This window comes from Anolis carolinensis, chromosome 1 (assembly GCF_035594765.1).
Source record: "Anolis carolinensis isolate JA03-04 chromosome 1, rAnoCar3.1.pri, whole genome shotgun sequence".
In the NCBI taxonomy this organism is placed as follows: Eukaryota; Metazoa; Chordata; class Lepidosauria; order Squamata; family Dactyloidae; genus Anolis; species Anolis carolinensis.
In genome coordinates this window covers 79,769,103-79,790,691 of record NC_085841.1, presented here as the reverse complement: position 1 = coordinate 79,790,691, position 21,589 = coordinate 79,769,103, and the positions used below count along the sequence as shown (strand labels likewise).

General features: G+C 37.7%; 1 protein-coding gene across 5 annotated transcripts in view; it reads left to right on the top strand.

Moving 5' to 3' along the window:
* utrn (utrophin) overlaps positions 1–21,589 on the top strand; it is a 456,383-nt gene that overhangs the window by 388,955 nt on the left and 45,839 nt on the right. For all 5 annotated transcript variants that reach the window (XM_062977769.1, XM_016998724.2, XM_062977776.1 and 2 more), the window contains 5 exons: positions 347–548; positions 6,647–6,732; positions 9,571–9,728; positions 11,721–11,887; positions 18,919–19,030. In XM_062977769.1, the coding sequence (XP_062833839.1) occupies positions 347–548; positions 6,647–6,732; positions 9,571–9,728; positions 11,721–11,887; positions 18,919–19,030 (725 nt within the window). The remainder of the gene's footprint in view (positions 1–346; positions 549–6,646; positions 6,733–9,570; positions 9,729–11,720; positions 11,888–18,918; positions 19,031–21,589) is intronic.

The following is a 21,589-nucleotide window of genomic DNA, read 5'->3' as shown; positions in this document are numbered from 1 at the left end:
ATTGGATATATGGTTGTTCTATGCAAAATGCCCTTTTAAAAAAAAGAGATTGTGTGGTTTTTGCAGTAAACACTGTCTCACCCCAAAATAGGTATCTTACATGCACAAAATAATTCACATCATTACAGATTTGAGTATTATCTCCTATTATTAGTATAATGTTCATGGACAGCTATTTTATTCTATCTCCTAATTATTGGTCTCCTAATCTATACAGTGTATAAGCCATCTTGATCCCACATTGGGTGAGAGGTAAGAAATAAAACAACCACATGAACCCCTAAATATGTCTTCAAAAGAAATATTATTCATTCACAATATATTCTATGCTGAATTCCTTTCCTAGTGGATCTCCTGGACTTAAATACCACAAATGAAGTTTTCAAACAGCACAGATTGTCCCAAAATGACCAGCTCCTAAGTGTTCAGGATGTGGTCAGCTGTCTCATTACGATTTACAGTGGAATGCAAGAGAAGCACAAAGAGCTGGTGAACATTCCCCTCTGTGTAGATATGTGTCTCAACTGGCTACTGAATGTTTATGACACGTAAGTATGAGATGTTATATGCTACATAAATATTTTTGCACAAGAAATATGTACATCATCTCATTCTAGAAAGAATCAGAGAAAACATTTATTGTATATACAGACTGCCGTGAGCAGATTGGACAAAATGTTCTTTATGATTTGAGTGATATTGTAGAGTTTAGCAAGTCCTTAGGGTTATCTTTTAAGAATGCCACTGTGCATTGTTCCTTTGCTACAATACTTTGAACTTGCAATGTGTCTTGTGTGACATACTCTATTAAAAGAAATCAACATCTGTGTAAAGCAGGTAATCATTTAATCAACATGAGAGTACTACACTGACATGGGACTTGCTTCATATCCATTGTTGTAGCAACTTATAACCATATTATCCACTTTTCTGTATATTTTCTCTCTGAGAAGTATAACCCAGAATTACTACTCTTGTCAAATCCTTCAAAGCATCACTGCTTGAAATGATTGCGCTCAGGTTATACCTACTTTCACTGGAAATACTTTTTTATGAAATCATTTTTTTCTTCTCCGGAAAATTTTTAAAGCATATTTTATTCAAGAGAATTACAGATGAGAGAAGGCAAGCATGTACAAACATGCTGAATAAACAGTTACTAATAAGTACTCCCTTTTCCTTTGTAATTGCATTACATTCTTCTGGTTTGCAACAGCGTATATATTTTGGGTCAAAACCTGTGAGATATTCACTTTTAAACTTGTGCATTCAGAGATACTAGGGACATAAAGAGTATACTTACAGAAATATCACAAGAAATGCACTGAAATATTGCTATTGGAAGGAAAGATTTAACTTTTGAGCGTTCTTTTACAGTCAAGGTACTATTCCATTTTGATGGAATGGATGCCCACACCAGCAATATTATGTTCAAGTTTTTTATATTTCTTCTTCTTCTTCTTCTTATTATTATTATTATTATTATTATTATTATTATTATTATTATTATTATTTCATGTTAAGGTTTATTATTGTCATCAGGTAAGGCTCAGAATTCCAGTTTCAAACTTTGGAGAGCCATTGCTATTTTGGATAATTGGTATAGACAATAGATATATGGACCAATTAGGTATTTAGTGATATTATTCATCAATGGTTTGCTCTGTTCCATTATACACATTTTTAGCATCTTTAAATCCCTTTGTAAATTGTATTGCTACAGAAAACTTCTCATTAAAACCTAAAGGAAATGATAATTGGAAGCCAGGAATGGCCAAAGGATAAAATTAAAACATTATTTCCATGGATCGATTGACAAGCACTTCCTTTCAATTTTGTCAGTCTGAAGATGACATTAGATATAGACATTAGTATGCTCGCCTAATGCTGAAAGTAAACCCACCTGCCCTGCACCCCTCGATATCCCAGCATGCTCATATCTCTTTCCTGTTTAAAAACAGCATGGATATGAGATTTGAATGTTGGCATTGCTAAACGTCAAGACTGTGCATGGTTCCTTCTAGATAATGGTGCTTGTTTTATTTCTTACCTACAAAGTTATGTTCTCATGCAACTTTAACTAGGCTATTGCGCAAATGGCCTTCGGTTGTCTGTGGATTCATCATTTAACATTTCCATGGCGTATATCATTGACACATTCAATTTTTGAAATAATTGACCCACCTATAAAACCATCTGCTTCCCTCATGCTATTAATCTGGAACTTAATTAGCATCAAAAACTGTAGAAACATTTTCAGTTCCGACATGCTTGCTGATGTTTATGGCCTTTGTAAGACATTAAATGAAAACAATTGACAGCAGCACCTATTGTCTCTGGTATTTCTGTCACATTAAGAATTATTTATCCCTTGCATTAGGTCAGAAAGCAGAACAGAAATGAAATCTAATATCTCTGAACTTTAGTTTTTCAAGGACTGAAAGGTTATTTGATGGATTAACATCTGCTTTGTAAATATGATTTATCTTTATATATTAACCTACTAATAATTCATTTCACACATTTTTAAACATCTAGTATTGGATCTTCTGTGTTTTAAGACTAGTGTGTGCAAAAGGGTTCTGGAAAAATATCCTTCTTTTGTGGATCTCTTCTAGCAGACAAGGAGACTCTGCTGATGAACAGCAGTTAGAGGTCTGAGGAAGCAGTGTTGGAGTACCAAAAATCAGGCAGAACCCCACCAACTGGGAGTTCTGTGTCAAACTTTCTATCATCTGATCTTTAGGATTCTTTTTTCATATCTTCTTCAAAAAGCTCATCTCACTTAGCATGGTCCTCTGAGTTTCAGAAGATCAATTTCAAGGGTTTAAGAGGCTACTGGTTGGAGAATGGGACAGGGAAGTCTATTTAGTTTATTTAGGCAAACACAAGCTTTGTAATACTGATAGAGGAGTTTATAAATCTATGTAGCAGAGATGCTGCATCTGTCCATTTGAAGATTTAAGAAGAAGCTGTTTAGATTATTTCAGAACAGGTTTCTTTACTAATACTCATTCTTAAATTTATTAACCATTTGCAATTGCAGTTTTACAGCCAGGTTGCTTAGCCCACCTTTCGCTGTTTTTTAAATTGCTAGAATATTGAAATCTTAGTATACAGTTGACACTGATCTCTACAAGACAAGTATAGAGAAGGGCAAGGAAGTAACTTAGAAATATTTAATAATACTATGTTGCTTTTATATTTGTATCAGTCCTTTTCTTCCCCTATAATCCCCTCCCCATTTCAGATTACACTGCATGCCTTTGGCAGGCATACTAGTTTTATAGTTTTATTTTTATACAGCTCCAAGTACATCAATGGCACTCCATCATCCAGTCAATCAATGAATCATAAATAGAACATCAAGAAATTGGAGGAAGAAAGCAGAGAGCTATGTATGACATATGAAACTGGAAAAGAGTGCCATAGGCTTAGACTCCCCCAAAAATGAAGAGGAAGACAAAATGCAGTAGTGCTGTTCCACAAAATCTTTTGTCTGAAGGATTTATTATACCACATCATTGATTAGACAGTGTGAAATTATAATTTGAGACATAGTGAATTAAAACAGCCTGTGGTTTTTAAAAGGTACTTGTCTACAGTCTTTCACCAGATCATGTAGAAAAGAGAATCTACTTCTGACCTGGCATGTCAGAATGGCATTTCCTTTAAGAAATGGAAGAATGGAAAAGAAATTTTAGAATGGAAAAGTCTGTCTTTGGATCGTAAAGCAGTTCAATAGAGGAATGCAGGGAAAGAGAGAAAATGAGAGAGAAAGATTCAGAACAGAATAAGAACCCCTTAATGGTTAAAAGAAAAAGATGCATCGGAAGCAGGAGCGGCCCTAGGTTTTTTCACTATGTAAGCAAACCTAGGGCTGTGTCCCCCCGAAATTACGCCCCCCCCAACTTAAAGGCGGCGGTGGCGGCGCTCTCTCCAGCCGCAGAACTACTAAGGCCTCCAGGAAGGCCTCGCTTTCTCACGAGATTTGTGAAATCTCACAAATCTCGCATAAATCTCGCGATATTTCGTGAGATCTTGCAGAAATCTCACGAGAAGAGCAAGGACTTCCTCGTTCCACAGCGGACTACCCGATGGTCACCGCTACCGCTACCGCCGCTGCCTAGAGAGCACCCCCCAAGGGCTGCGCCCCAAGCCGCGGCTTCAACGGCTTCAATGATGAACTGGCTCTGATTGGAAGCTCCTATGCCCCTAGAATCACAGGACACTCTATATCAGGCATGGGCAAACTTCAGCCCTCCAGCTGTTTTGGACTTCAACTCCCTGGACTTCAATTTCAACTCCCTACTGGCTGTTAGGAATTGTGGGAGTCGAAGTCCAGAACACCTGGAGGGCCGAAGTTTGCCCATGCCTGCTTTAGATTCTTACAGGTTAAACCAAACCCTGGTTTCTAGAGTCATTTTCCAGTGCTTAAACTGGTATACCACACTGGCCTCTCTTTAAAGTATACAGTAATTAATAATAATAATAATAATAATAATAATAATAATAATAATAACAACAACTTTATTTTTATACCCCGCCCCATCTCCCCGAAGGGACTCGGGGCGGCTTACACGGGGCCTTGCCTGATACAACAATCAAATATCAATAACAAATATCAATAACAAAGCAATTCCACTGAAATTAAATTTCAGTCATGCTTAGATGTGTAATAAAACAAATACTTCCTTGGGAGATAAAGTTAAATTTCTTTACAAAACAGGAAAGGAGACCCTACCCACAAACCGTGGGTGATATAACTGTAGACAGTTGGACTTAGGCCCTTGACACTTATTTATGAACAGGTCCTATGTACTTACACCTTTGACATACTAGTTTAAAAACAAAATAGATTCCTTCTTAGGTCATTATTCTGTATGAGAACTCACAAATACATCTTTAAACCAGAATGATTTATCTGGATTCAAAGGTGACCTTATATGAACAGCAGGAATATTTGTGGCCATGGAGAAGGGGTTTAGATTCCCTTGAATGATTGTAGTTCAGAAGACAATTATTTTCTGAATTCACACTGTAGTCCCTCATGTCATCTTCAAAACTGTTCTATAAATTTCCCTAATCTTGCCAGATTTTTTTTCTCATGTGGCTGGAGTAGGGAGAGAACTTGTCTTCATAAACACTCAATTCTATGAGTGAAATTCTGGCTTCAGTCCTTTATTAGTGCTAGTGCTTTTACTGAGTAAGTGTTGCTCAGGTTACTTACAAAATTAGAATGCTTTTTTTTAGTTTTTTGGTTTGTAGTAATATATAAACTACTGTGAGATGTTTCTTTTTGTGATTGTTTTTCTACACTAAACAAAAGTTAGTTCTTATCTTTGATGAGCCTAGTCATTTGAATTTCCTAGAATACTATGATTTGCAATTATTGAGTTCTAACATCTTCAGTAGCTTTACTTTAAAATAAAATAAAAAGTATTTATAAAAAGTCTGTGATTAACCCTTTATTAGGAGAAGTGTGTGGCACCTAGTGGTTTCTGTGATATTTCCCAATTTAGACATTTCTCCTCACTCCATGGAGGTCCTGTCTTTCACAGAGACTGACTATACATTTAAACACATTTCTCTTGAGAATGAATAGCTGCAAAAGGTAGCTCTCAGAATCTCACAGAGGGAGCTACTTTTTGAAGCTATTTATTGTTAAGAGGGTCTCCCAAGCCTAAAGGGAATCTTGGAAGCTAAGCCATCTGGTGGAAGTTGACTATAGAGTTGCACTGGAAGACCTGGAGATTTCTAAAGATGCGTTCTCTCAGGTTTTAAAAAGTAGGTGATTTTAATTCAACTTGTCCCCACTTTCTCAGGGGTCTTGTGCCCCCAGTTCCCTCAGAAGTGAGGAGCCTATTGTACAATACTCCAGTTGAAGGTGCTTTTGGAAACTGTTCAATACAGATTAACCACTAAGAAAATGTTAACACTTAGAGATTTGTCACATCTTATAAGAGGTAAACAATTTTATGTAGATTTTATTTCAGAGGAGGCTGCAAATCCTTTTCAAAATGCCCTTTTCAAATATGCTTTGAACTTTCTAAGATTACTGCCTGCTGCATTTGCTACATTTTTAGCCTATTAAACTAAATTTTCAAGCGTGTTTTCCTTATGGCTTACATATCACTCATCCTTTGTCACCCATTATTTTTCTAAATATCAGACAGTATGAGTCCAGAGTCACCCTCCCTAGAGAAAATAGACACTCTGTGTTGTCTAATTGCAGTATATGTCTGGCTTTTATGCCTTGCTGTACTTATATATCAAAGTATTTTAAGCACAGACTAGAAAATTAATGTTCTAAAAGCTATTTATATATTTCTAAATAGTGTAACTTGTGTTTACTACATTCAGTATCTCACACTGTGTAATGCACCTCCCAGCTGTGCGCAACTGTGTTTATCACATTATTAGGACATGCTGTGATGCTGCACTCTTATACTTTAATGTATTATAAATTATATGACATGTTTATGAAGTAAATATTTACTACTAAAACCGGGAAATATTTGCAAATATTATTAGTTGCTAATATTTGAGAACCAAAGCAGGTTAATGATAAAGCGTGACCACAATTTTGATATTTGAATTAAAATATATTACTACATAACAAAACATTATGTTGTTTTTCTAACAGTGGCCGGACTGGAAAAATCAGAGTGCAATCTCTGAAGATTGGCTTGATGTCTCTTTCTAAGGGACTTCTAGAAGAAAAATACAAATGTAAGTTTGGTATATGTTTTATGGATAGCAAACTTTGCCTTTTTCTTATAATTGTAGGCATGCACCTTAAATATATTCCAGCAAAGCTTGTAACAATAATCTTGCTGCCAACAACATTTAAAGGAACATGAATGGGAGGTAAAATACAAGCAAATTCCAACACAAAGCATAAAAATTGCCAGTTTGATAAAGGGGCTGAAAACATTAATTGTTGTCTGCAGTTTTGGATAATTAGCTCTTTGTTGTGATAAACAGCATAAACTGGACACACATATGCTTAATTTAGGGAACCAGCAAGCAATAAAAAGTGAGCCCATATCAACTGAGCAGGTGCATTTGTGTGATAACACCACTGCAGAATTTAATATGCTAGTATTAAAGTAGTGACTTTACAGGCCCTCTTTTCTTACATAATCTTTGCATTTGTGAATAAACTTGGGTGAAGCATCCAGTCAGTGTGTCATGCCCACAACCATCAGTGTCAATCTCAAAAGGAATTGAAATGATTACTTGGGCACTGTCTTTAGAATTGAGGTGTGCAAAGTAAACCTATTGGACTAAGGTAGTAACACCCTTCTACTCAGGGCCATTTTAACAGAATTATAGGCTCCTCAGGCAATCGAATAAAAATGTACATTATTTACTTATTTATTTATTTATTTACAGCATTTATATTCCGCCCTTCTCACCCCAAAGGGGACTCAGGGCGGATCACATTACACATATAGGCAAACATTCAATGCCTTTTAACATAGAACAAAGACAAGACAAACATAGGCTCCGAGCGGGCCTCGAACTCATGACCTCCTGGTCAGAGTGATTCATTGCAGCTGGTTGCAGCTGGCTTGCTCTCCAGCCTGCGCCACAGCCCGGGCATTATCAATAAAATAGACTTTCCTTTATTGGTACCAAATGAAAATTATTTTTCTTTACTTCCTTACACTTCCTCTAATTCTTTATCACACATATAGCATTCTTGGAATACAAACAGTGGAAGCTCTGTTTCTGATAAGCGAAGTGTACACTATTGCAAATTGTTCTCCTTATTCATTAATTGCTTCATGTGAATCTGTTACAATATTTTGGTTCCATAACATTGTAAGCAATAAAAACAGTCAAATTTCTCCCACAAATAGAGGCATTCCAACTTTCGACTACAAAGTGCAATTTTCCTCCTTCTACCAAGTTCTCAGGAAATTTGAATGTTGAAATGGATGATAAGAAAAATAATGTTGAAATCTTCTCTCTGCATCGATTAGCATGGGGCCCCTATCGTGGCTCCTCTGAGCTCAGCGTGCTTATGCATTATGAAAGCATTGCTTTTACTTATAACTAATTGCCGCCACTCATATTCCCTTTCTCTGTGTTAACCAGAGCTACACTATGAAAATATACCAAACTCTTTTATTCTTTTGAAGCACACAATAGGATCAGAACATAACACCATCTTCTCCTTATCAGGCAGAGGAGTCAAAGCTCTGGAAGGATGCTCTACGAAGAAACAAATAATTAGTTATAGAAACTGAAACTAGAGAGATTGTTTCCTAATGTGTGAATATTGGTGTTCCTTTTTTGAATCCCATTATAATAGACAGACAGACAGACAGACAGACAGACAAATGATAATCTGAGATCTGCCTTTTAGATAACACTTAAAATAATTATGTAAAATGCACACACAATTTTAAAGTATTAATAACCTTGTGTGTCTCTTTAGTATAATACAAATGTTGTAGGTCTGTGGAACCACTGAGTAGGACAAAATGTGATTGCAAATTAAATATTGTATTAATTTACAAGCTTAAATTCATCCCAAACTTTTTGTTTCATTACTAGGAAACAGAAGCTCACTGTGCCTTACCTCACCCTGCTTAGCAAAACTCTATTCTAATGAGTCCTATTATATTCAGCTGTCTTCTGAATTACATTACTTATTACTTGCTCAGCTTCAGCAAGTAATAAGTAATGAGTTAATTCAGGTTTCATATTCTCTGGTGTATTGGTTCACAAAGTAAACAGCATAAATTGTTGTTTTTATTATCCTGCATCACACGGCTTTTTGGAAGGCTGCAAGCTTAAAGCATTGAACACTAATGTCCAAGGATCCGTAAATTTTAGCTGGTTATGATGAGGCTATGTTTTGATCTTCCATAGACTTTGAATTGTTGGAGAAATGAAATCTTGTGTCCTAGTTCAATTACACAGGTTATTTGTCAGCAACTTCAAACATTTAAAATATTTGTTTTAATAGCCAATCTTTATTTATTATATTGGGAGAAAATGTGAATAAAGTGCTAAAACAAACCAGAAGTCTTTATTTTTTTTTTCTTCACTTTAAGATTTTAGAAAGGAAAACCACAGGTCGAATTAAGAAAAAAAAGCAAATAATATATATATTTTCAGTCATGCAGTACCTTTTTGTAAGTAATAGGAAGTGGGTGATGGGCGAAAATTAACACGAAAAAATATTTAATGCATGTATGAAAACTCTATACAATTGCAGTTCAGTATTTCTAATGTACCTAATGGGAGAGAATTCTTGTTTGTTGGCTATACTGAAACAGTTGAAATGTTTAAAAAGTGCATGAGCACAAATTGTTGCTCTTTTACTCATTAATATTTATATTAGCTCTCTGGCTTTGTTTTTGATATGTTCCTTCAAGTCTCCTCTGACCTATCATAGAGATTTCTTGGCAAGATTTATTTAGAGGCAGTTTACATTGCCTTTTTCTAAGGGTGAAAGAGTGCAACTTGCCCATGTTTCCATGGCTGGTCTCCTAAGTTTTGGGCCAATACTCAAGCTCTCCCAACTCTTTCTTTCTTTGTCATTAATTACAGATCTTTTTAAGGAAGTAGCTGGGCCTACAGAGATGTGTGACCAGAGGCAGCTTGGCCTGTTACTTCATGATGCTATCCAAATCCCGCGGCAGCTTGGGGAAGTAGCTGCTTTTGGAGGCAGCAATATTGAACCCAGTGTCCGCAGCTGCTTCCAACAGGTAACTTGATCATATTTTTTTGGCTGCTTTGAGTAGGTGCTATTTTAAAATTTCTGTTTTAGGCCAGCTCCAGTGTTCATAGATGCATATTGTAATGTGAAAAAGCTCAAAATGCACATAAAATAGCATGCTAATAGCCTTCTAGCTAATTAGAGGCATTTTTCTATAAGGTGTGATTTTGATAAAGCCTATGCTTTTACTGTGAGCTATCAAAATGTGAATTGTTCTTGCGTTTTAAAAAAAATTCAATACAAAGATCTGCCATCTTACTTTTTTGTTCCTTGTGCTTTTAAAAACCGCAGAGTTTGCATGAAGCAGCTCTAGAAGCAGGGGGAAATGATTGCTCATACAGTAGAGTCTCACTTATCCAACATAAATGGGCCGGCAGAACGTTGGATAAACGAATATGTTGGATAATAAGGAGGGATTAAGGAAAAGCCTATTAAACATCAAATTAGGTTATGATTTTACAAATTAAGCACCAAAACATCATGTTATACAACAAATTTGACAGAAAATGTAGTTCAATATGCAGTAATGCTATGTAGTAATTGTCAGAGCGCGCAGTTTGGATAAACACACATGCAGCAGAAGATCAACGAAGAATCACTGGCACCAATAAAGAGACTGAAGCCTGTTTGGCTATCTACAAAAAGTTTACTAACAAACGGAAAACTCTCAAGACGATATATACAGACAGAGTGCAGAGAGATAACACAAGGAGCTATTTATAACCACCTCTGCTGTCTGATGCAATACACAGTTAACTCTTTACACACTCGCATAGTGGACAGCAGACAGTGCATGATGCAATCTCCAGCTCACATTGCAACACTATAACTCAATTACATTTAAACAACTCTATATACAATCATTCCCACTTCAACAGTAATTACTGTATTTATGAATTTAGCACCAAAATATCACGATGTATTGAAAACATTGACTACAAAAATACGTTGGATAATCCAGAATGTTGGATAAGTGAGACTCTACTGTATTTCTATTTCAGAACTAGTTCTCAGTGATCACAGAAACTCTTTCAAGGCAATTTAAACAAATATGTGAAAATGCAATCTGTACTGTTAGCATTATTACCACTACCACTTATGCCATGGAATGATTATTAGACTTTCGTAAATGCATTGTAAAGTTCTAAAATGGACATTTATGCATATTTACCAAAATGCATATATAAGTCTCAGTAGAACAAGGAAGCCCAATAATGGAGGTTCCTTGATCAAGTGGGGAATTCTAAGCATGCAAAAAAATCTGAAGGTTTTTTTTTGAAAATATGTGTCTATGTGTGTACATTTTGCAATGAACATTAGTGCATTCATACATTACATCTGAATGCCTTAATAGCAGAGCTGAAAATAAGAAGCCTAGTTGTCGAAATCAAAGGACAAAATGATGTTCTGGTTTCCAAATACAGTTGCACCTTGAATCTAACTTGAATATTGGCAACATGAAAATGTTTTCTGTAACATCTGAATACAGCTGGCTACTTTAATATGGATGGGCCAGGCTGTATTCCAAGCTGCAGGATTGTCTGGCAGCTGAGGGAGAATAATTGCCATTGCAATCCTTAGCCGGGCTGTGGAAAACCCACTTTTTAAAGACCATGGCAGCAGTGACCATTTTGTTTGGGAGATTCTGGAAGAGATAATCTAAAAAATTAGCATTTCCAACACTCTGTCCCCACCATCTGCCACCTAAGGCAGTTACCTCATTCTGCCTTCTCCAGAAATGTTCTGACCATGATAAACAGGTTTACTGTGTCACAAGTTCATATCAGTAAAGAATCTTATTGCAAGTGTGTTTGCTCACAGATAGAAAGATAACAGTATTTGTCATCTTTTACTGCATTGAATTTAGTGGCAGAAGCAATTTCATGGTTTGAATACTAGTGGTAATGACACTGTCTTAAGTGGCGAAAATCAGGCTTGGTTCAGCTCTCTGAATGATTTTGTTCTGGTTTTTACTTATCAGAATAATAATAAACCAGAAATTGGTGTGAAACAATTCATAGACTGGATGCATCTGGAACCTCAATCCATGGTGTGGATGCCTGTCCTACACAGAGTAGCAGCTGCAGAAACAGCAAAACATCAAGCCAAGTGCAACATCTGCAAGGAATGCCCAATTGTTGGCTTTAGGTAAGCAGAATAAAATATATCTTCTGTATAATCCCATTGCCCAGTTGCCATCTGAGAGGAGTCCTGCATTTCCCACCCTGTCTGTATTCAATGGTCTGCAGGTTGTCATTTTACTACAACACTGATCCGGAGGTGTTCTTATAGACTACGACAAAGGATTAATCATTTTTCCTTAATAATTATGTTCTATAGATAATTGGTTTTAAAATATAATCCTAATTTACAAGAAATTGAAAATGGGAAAGAGGAAGTGTAGAAAAATAGGGGATATGTAGTGTGTGACCCACTACCTCATTAGATGGCTAGTGGCAGGAGGTGCTCTGTTTCGGCGTGAGAAATCCAACACCCCACACCTTGCATCACACGGATCCATGGGAGAGTGATCAAATGGGAGTGCGCTCAAATGGGAGTGTGCATGGAGCACGTAGCTTCCTCCATAGAGTTAATGGCAACACGGGAAGACTCCTGTGTTGCCATGGTGGTGGGATGCCAGTTCTGCCCTCTTTCACCCACGGAGTCAGCACGACGTCGTCTGATGCGAGCCAGCCAGCTCCATGGGTGACTTAGATCAGCTATGCCACCGCTTTTAGCCCTGTATGATGAGGTGGTTAGTATAGTAAGTTACTATCTTAGAATACTTGTGCTCATGCCCCTTCAGAGAACAAGCATCCATAGTTTAATTGAATAAATATTATTGACATATGTGTTGTCGAAGGCTTTCATGGCCGGGATCACAGGGTTGTTGTATGTCTTTCGGGCTGTGTGGCCATGTTCCAGAAGTATTCTCTCCTGACGTTTCGCCCACATCTATGGCAGGCATCCTCAGAGGTTGTGAGGTATGGATAAACTAAGTAAGGAAATGAAAGAATATATATCTGTGTAGAGTCCAAGGTGTGGCAAGAGTTCTTTGTCACTGGGAGCCAGCATTAATGTTTCAGTTAATCACCCTAATTAGCATTGGAAATGTTTTGTCCCTTGCCTGGGGGCATCCTTTGTTCAGTCAAGTCCTCATTGTGTTGGTATTACAAAACTCCAAAATCAAAACAGTAGATGGGTCTTTGCTTACAGTGAAGGCAGTAGCTTGATTTTGGAACTGTGTTTTGAATCAGTGAATGTGCTATAGAAATTAGGTGACTTATTCACAGCTCTATTCGTATGAGCAAAGAAATGGCCCTTTTGATTTTGCTTTGAATAAATGGATATCAAGTCATATACTTTGGCATTATTTTTTCCACTTGGATTGAAGTACTTTCAGGTAGTGAACTCAATAGTCTATTGCCTGCAGGATTAACATCTATGTTATCATTCAGCTGTTGTCAAAAAAAAAATCCATTCATTTTTAGATACAATCTGATAGACTGTATCCTGTTATTCTTTTGAATTGCAGAAGGCACCCCCATCAGATTGCTTTTAAAATATTTTACCTGTTTCTGTTTATGGCAGAAAACAGACACAAAGAAAAGTGGAAAGATCATGAATATTTAGAATACAGAAAGAGCAGGAACATGGCTATTTTTATTGGTATTCAGTGCCTTGTATTTTACTGCATTCGATCATAAAAGTGAATTATATGGCCAATAATATATAACAATGGAGATCATGCAAAACAGGCCTTTGCATAAAACATTGAGATTCAATATCTCTTGATGCAACCTCCTAAATTATGAATAAGTATATATTATGTCAGAAAACAAACCAACAGTGATCTGCATTCATTTTAGCTATGAAATACACCACATGAAATGGAATTGACTAAAGCAATTACTCAGATTTAGACAGCAATTGGTCTAGATTTCTGTCACAGACCATGCTATATATAAGGTGGTGATCTTTGCAATCCTTTTTTGCACTTTTTGGTTGTGGATTCCTTCCCTGATTCCTAACTATCTCTGGCTAGGGATACCTAGGCTTTTTATATCTTCATTCCGGCATTCGTCAGGGTGGTTGCTTTCTGCTCTGTGTCCCATCTTGGAGGAGGAAGCGGGGAATAAACAGGTATAGTCTCCCACCCCTACCTCTTAGACTGAAGAGTCTTTGCGTATATTGCTAGTGTGTGCTCTTACCTTAGTCCCCCCCTTTCATACCACCTGTTTTGATCTCTGAAACTAAGTTGAATGCTATTTTAATGCTTTAAGAATATATATAAAGAGCATCACATTATATCTTCTTGTTCACAAAATTAAGGGGTTTTAATGAAGTGTTTTTAAAGATCAAGTCAGAGGGTGCTGTGGTTTTAGCTTTGAATACTTTTAAATCAGTTTTTAATGAATTTTAACAACAACAACAACAACAACAAGTATTAGAAAATGAGTAATGTTTGCAATGGTTGAAAACTTAATTCTATCATTATATGATAAAAAAATTATGGTTAAGTAGTATTTAATGTTGACAATAGAGTACCCAAGAACCTAGCAGAATACTTTTTTTCTGATTCCACTACTATGTATCTGGAATAGTGTAGTAGGAAATCGAGAGTCTCTGTGGTGTCGTGTTTTGAGTGCTGGATTATGACTCTGGGGACCTTGATGTGAAGCCCTGTTCAGATGTGGGAACTCACTGTTTGATCTTGGACAAGTCACACTCTTCCAGCCTCAGAGGCAAAGGCAAACCCCCTCTGAACTAATAAAAGGTACAGGTTTTCCCCTGACGTTGTCCAGTTGTGACCAACTCTGGGGGTTGGTGCTCATCTCCATTTCTAACCCGAAGAGCCGGCGTTGTCCATAGACAACATGACTGCATGGAGCGCCGTTACCTTCCCGCCGGAGCGGTACCTATTGATCTACTCACATTTGCATGTTTTCGAACTGCTAGGTTGGCAGGATCATAGAATCATAGAATAGTAGAGTTGGAAGAGACCACATGGGCCATCCAGTCCAACCCCCTGCTAAGAAGCAGGAAATCGCATTCAAAGCACCCCCGACAGATGGCCATCCAGCCTCTGCTTAAAAGCCTCCAAAGAAGGAGCCTCCACCACGGCCCCGGGGAGAGAGTTCCACTGTCGAACAGCTCTCACAGTGAGGAAGTTCTTCCTGATGTTCAAGTGGAATCTCCTTTCCTGTAGTTTGAAGCCATTGTTCCGTGACCTAGTCTGCAGGGCAGCAGAAAACAAGCTTCCTCCCTCCTCCCTTTGACTTCCCTTCACGTATTTGTACATGGCTATCATGTCTCCTCTCAGCCTTCTCTTCTGCAGGCTAAACATGCCCAGCTCTTTAAGCCGCTCCTCATAGGGCTTGTTCTCCAGACCCTTAATCATTTTAGTCACCCTCCTCTGGACGCTTTCCAGCTTGTCAACATCTCCCTTCAACTGTGGTGCCCAAAATTGGACACAGTATTCCAGGTGTGGTCTGACCAAGGCAGAATAGAGGGGGAGCATAACTTCCCTGGATCTAGACGCTATTCCCCTATTGATGCAGGCCAGAATCCCATTGGCTTTTTTAGCAGCCGCATCACATTGTTGGCTCATGTTTAACTTGTTGCCCACAAGGACTCCAAGGAGTTGGGGCTAACAGCGGGTGCTCATTCTGCTCCCGGGGTTTGAACCTGGGATCTTTTCGTCTGCAAGTTCAACAGCTCAGCACTTTAACACACTGTGCCATCAGGAGCCCCCTCTGAACTAATATGGCCAAGGAAACCCTATGATAGGATTGCCTCAGGGTTGGTAGAACTCAGAAATGAATTGAAAGCACACACAGGTTTATTTTTTAAAAAAGTTTATGGATCAATAAATAATTTTGTTAGCTGCCAGTCACTTGCTTTTGAGGTCTTTTTTGAGTTGCTTGATATGTCCCAATGTTTCATTTGAGTGTAACTGGGAATTTGAAATCAATTATTAATTCAGCGTACTGTTATATGGTGTCAGAGAATCAATTTTCTCTTTCAAACATTATAATTTATTACTGATGTCTCATAGTGTGATGCCTCATTTGACACAAATGCTCATTTCACCCTGTGCAAGGGCTGTGTGCTCTAGTTTGCATGGTATACTATGGAGCACCCATCTTAAGGACATTTCCACCAAGGGAAGATTTTATCTAATTACCTATAGTCCACAGGGCTACCCTCCTTTCTGAAGAGGGGACAAATGTTTGAGGGAGATTTTTAGGGAGTGTCGTTGTTTGCACAGTAAGGGAACTAACAGAAGATCATTCTCCATTATTTCAAAAGTAGGATTCTCCATTAGGTACAAAGCTTTCTACAGATGGGAGAAATCCTTGTACAAGGGAAACCTAGACAACCCACTTTTATTTAAATTGTTATTAGAGATTATCTCAGTGCTTTGGACACTAAATCACAACAGTAAGGGGACTTCTTTCTTTCCTCAATATATTGGTCAAAACTGTGGAATCAACAGTGTTATAAATATAGGGGTACACCTTATTACAATGAAAGAGACATGATCATTCTGCCCACAATATTTCTTAGGCAGTGATTCTCAAAGTTTGATGCTCTAGATATTTTGGATTTCAGCTCCCAGAATCCCAAATGTTTGGTCAGGCTGGCTGGGATTTCTAGGAGCTGATATCCTAAACCACCGTTTGAGAAACATTGCCTTAAGCTATTACTATTGCTTATCTCTGGTGGACAACTGTCATCTTGAAAGGGGGGCTGTAGAATGATCTATCTCATTTTGTAGGAACCTTCCAGCAGCAGTCCTTACAATTCATAATTATTTATGGGCTGTAGCAAATTCATTGGATGGTTGCTTTAGTAATCTTAATTTGCTTTTTAAAATGTAAACAAATGTGTTACTACGATGCTATTAACAACCAAGTTAACTGACATTTTTTTCATGCACACATTCACATTAACAAGCTAGATAATGTAAATGCAAATATTTCCAGGCTGTGCAGAGATACCTCACACAGTGTCACAGAGGTTCTGTTTCCCCCCAACACTATTTGACATTGACATGGAACTGCTGAGAAAGGTAATTTGGAAGTTTAAAGTGAGAAGCCATTGATGTGTTTTGCCTTTCTTTATCTGAAGCAGAAGCTGTGGCCATTTATCTGAACTAGAGCTAGTTGACGTTCATGGACTGTTAGTGAAATGAAGGTGAATGAGGCAGGGGTTATGATCACTGACATGATGTCAGCTCTAGATGAGAATATGATACCCAGGAGGCAGTGATAGCTGAGAGGCATGTTCTGTCAGCTATTCCTGATGTGGAAATAGGAATTGTTGCTGGGGGATAAAAATCTGGCCATTGAAAAACCTGTGTTGGTGACCTCTTGCATTGATTACTAATGTGGAATCACTTGGGAAACTTATTTGAAATCCATCTTATTAGCTCACTGAAAGGGACAACAACATGAATCTTGAATTGTTTAGAATAATTTCTTATTTGTCTGTTGGATATGTTTTAAGGTGATGGGCATTGTCTGAGCCAAATCACTCTAAATACATTATATCATTTGTTTGCGATTTTCATGTACAAAATCAGATTGGCAAGAAGAACAAAGCATAACATCATTTGCAATGGCATGAAATTAAAATTGCCTTCCTGGATGGTTCTGCCTGAATTTTCATTCTATTGCTGCTTGAGTGCCTTCAAGTGCCTTCAGCTCCCAGAAATCCTAACAGCTGGTAAACTGGCTGGGATTTCTGGAAGTTGTAGGCCAAAACACCTGAGGACTCACAGGTTGAGACCCACTGCCCTAAGGCAGAGGTTGGTCAGAAGGTATTCAGCTTTGCTTCCTTCGGAGGCTGAGAATGTGGAACCTGCCTAAGTTCACCCAATGGCTTTCCATGAATGCTGGTCTCTAGAGACATAATCTAACACGCAAATCACTAGACCACATTGTTCAGAAACAGTTGAAAACCTGTGTTTGGGCAAATGTTTGGTTCTGAGATTGTTTCCCAGAATTTTTTTTTGGTGATGTTTATATTGTGTTTGTGTGAAGTGAGTTTAAGTTATTGCCTGAAAAAGATAAATAAGTATATAAACATTTCCTCCAAAACTGTGCTCTCCAGCATGTACTGGATATGTGCACAGCTGTTATCTCCTGTTTTATGACAAGTCTTGTTAGAACTGTTATTTATAGACAGGAAAGAACAAACACAGCATGGTCTTGAAAATGCTTTCGACATTTACACCTACACTTTCATTTGCTCATTTTTTAAAAAAAATTCCTGAGATATTTCTCTGAAAAAGTTCGTGTGACAGTGACTTGCATTTAAGCATTAATTACTGTGCTTAAATATTCAGACAGTGTGGTTTTATTCTTAATATATCTGTACATGTGACATTTTAACATGTTGCTTGGCAGGGACTCCTGGCTTCCAGGAATGTTTTTGGCATGGGAGAAGAGCATGAACACATGCATTTATCTGAGCCGAAGACTTTGTATTTAAATTTGCTTATAATACTACTGTAGGGCACCAGCAGTATGTAATGGTTTCAGAGTTGGGCTTTGACTCTGAAGACAGTAGTGCCAGATTTAGGACAAATGAGGCCCTGTGCTAGTTAAGTTATGGGACCCCTTTCTTGGGCCCTGAATGAGGTGGGCCCAGTAGGCCTACACTGCCTGCTTTGATAGTTTACTCCCATAGACTATCAGCTCATTATGTCTGGAATTTCTCCAAAACAGAACACCTTCAAATTTAGAAGTACACCACATAAGCAAAATCATGTAAAATATTTTTGGCAAGAAGACACTCCCCCCCCCCACCGCCCCGGCCAGTGGGACCCTGTGTTTAAGCATATCTCAGCACAATGGTAAATATAGCACTGGTTGGAATTCCTACCTAGCTGTGGAAACCACTGGGAAACCTTGTGAAAATCACACTCTCTCAGCAACCCCTTCTGAATAAATCTTTCCCAGAAAACCCTGTGATAGAGTCACCTTGGGGGCACTGTAAGTCGGAAAGGACTTGAAGGCCCACAACAACAATATTGCAATGACTTCACAATAATGCCATTACATTACAGTTTGTGGTAATGTTATTACTAACATGTTAAAGAAACTAGAGGAATAGGAGCAAACTGCTTCTATTTATTGATCTATGTATTATGTTTTTCATTGGATTCATAGATATCGGAGCCTTAAACATTTCAACTATGATGTCTGTCAGAGCTGTTTCTTTTCTGGACGTACAGCAAAGGGCCACAAGTTGCATTACCCAATGGTGGAATATTGCATACCAGTGAGTATTTTCTAATTCTTCCATAGGGATTGCTTCTGATTTATTTCATACCCTTCTCTTTGTTCTTCTGCTATACAATCTATTTTATGAAGATAACTGCTGTTTATTTGGGTTCAAGCTCCATATAATGAAGACAACTGAAATATAATGCCTTTTTAAAAATTAAATTTGTAGTACACATTTACATTTTCTCCCATAAAGTTCAAAATGGCATTGACAGAGAAGTTCTGAGTTAGTGTGCTCATCTTTATCACATGTTCCTTATTAACACCTGAATTTAGGTAATGTGTATAAACCTATTTTATTTGAATCCAGCATTTGTTGATAGAGTATCTTGAGTTAGATTTTCAGGGTGTGTCTCTGTGAACAAAACTAATCCTTAGAGGTCTATTTGTTAAACATTGAAAGGTGATCCCTTTGCTTGTATACTGTAATATAGAATGCTTTCTACTTTCCAATGCTACAACACATAATAATAAAAGAAAACACCAGGCACTAGAGATACCACATACCACAATGGAACATGATAGGAGTTGTTACATCAAATAAAATGAGTAATCATATCAGTTCAAGCTGTTTCCAATCACATCCAGTGACAACAATGGGTCTGGGTGAATTCCTAAGCTATGCACCTGAACTGTAATTCTCAGCAACCTCGTGTCCTGTGCAAGGAGAAAGTGGGGTATAAAATAGACAGACAATCAGAGAGACATTGTTTTGTTTTGTTTTTAATTCTCTCACTGGAAATGGTTTGAGTCAAAAGATGTTTTACCCTTTATCAGAAATTATTTTCTGCAGTAGTTTCCATGTGGTTAGAGATTACCATTTTTATTGGGGTATTCCACCTTCCCTTCATCCATCTCTGATGATAATATAGAAGACACCTCTTTAATTTGGCATGGCAGCTGGGAAAGAATTAGGAAGGCTGAACAAGTGGATTAATAGCAAGAATGACAACATCCATTCTGAGATGCGCTCAAGTGGTAACTGCATCAATTATTTGGACAGCCTGGTGCGAAACTAGGAGTGCACAATTATTCAAGAAAACCACAGATTGCAATGCAAATAGCTGATATTACAACCAGCTTGCACAATTGACAATTTCTAAGCTTCTGGGCAATTGTTCCAAGATCAAGGACATTTTTTTTTTTTGGAATTTGGCTTGTACTGTGACTTATGACAGAGGAAAAAATGATGTTTTCGAGAACTGCAAGAATAAAAGCATAATGTATAAGATTGAGTACCTAAGTTGAATAGGATAATATGAGGGATTTTCTTACTGTCATTTCCTTCAGGAGTACCATTATTGGATTTTGGCAACCCAAGGTGCCACAACACAGAACAATGGTAGCAATCAGGTGAACAAGAGAAATTTGGAACTGGTTAATCAAAATATGTCGGATTGCTGACTGCAACAAATTCTAAAAGGCCTTAAATAAATCAATATGGTTTCCTTTAAAGTCCCCTTTAGTGCTCTAAATGCTGGGGAAAGCTAGGTTAAATAAGGTCTCACACATATTAGAATTGTGAATTGCTCGGAACATGGCTAAGTTCAACAGAAATAACTGAGTTCCCTGGTAAAGATGCATTAAAAAACCCCTTTCCAGTTTCTAGCCTTAACGTGAAATTATGGGATCTGAAAAAGGTCAGCTTCAGCACTTTTCAGTCTGTGGCTTAGGAACAAATGGAGCAATAAGTCAAGCAAAGTGAAATTGATTTTGCCCATGCAGCACCTTAAAAACCAATAAGCCAATCACAAATTCTTACTGAATTATTTGGAAACCATGCAAGGACAACGAACACAAACTATTGATGAATAGCTTCCATGCCGGTGTTTCATAAATAGAAGTGGGATTGCATACTTAATGGACCTTCATTGGAATGGGTGAACAAGAGCTAAATGACACAACCTACAGTCAAGCTCTCTAAAAGTCATATACCCGCCACCACAATATAAAACGTGGTTTTCTTTTCGTCAGTCTGTCTTACTAGGATGGGAAATGTGTAACACTCAGTTATTAGGATGTTATTTCCTTCCTCTGTTACCTCAGACCATGCTGCCTAGGAGTGATGGAAATTACAGTCCAACAGCATTTTGAAGGCCACACATTTTTGACAATACAGGTTCATTTGAATTGCCCACCAGCATAAGCCAGTTATTGTTTTATTTCAGCATTAACCTAATATTACTGATAACTTTATTATGTGAATGAGAATAAATGGCTTGACGAAACACCCATTACTAATTTTAACAAGCCCCCAGTCATTATTTGGCCCCTGAATTACGACTTGCCTACGTAATCTGACTTGCCTAGACTTTCTTACCAGCCCCAAGTAGGAATGAATGGTTGTGTTTTGGATTGCTTAGTGGACTGGAAACTATTTCAAAGAATCGTAGAATCTTAGAAATGCAAGGGACTTCAAAGAACAGCTAATCCATCCCCCTGCCATTCAGAAATACACTCACCCAATCCTTGTTTAAAGACTTCTAAAATGGGGAGTCCCTCTCCCTCCAAGTAAATGTGTTCTGATGTCAAACAGCTCTTAATAGAAAGCAAA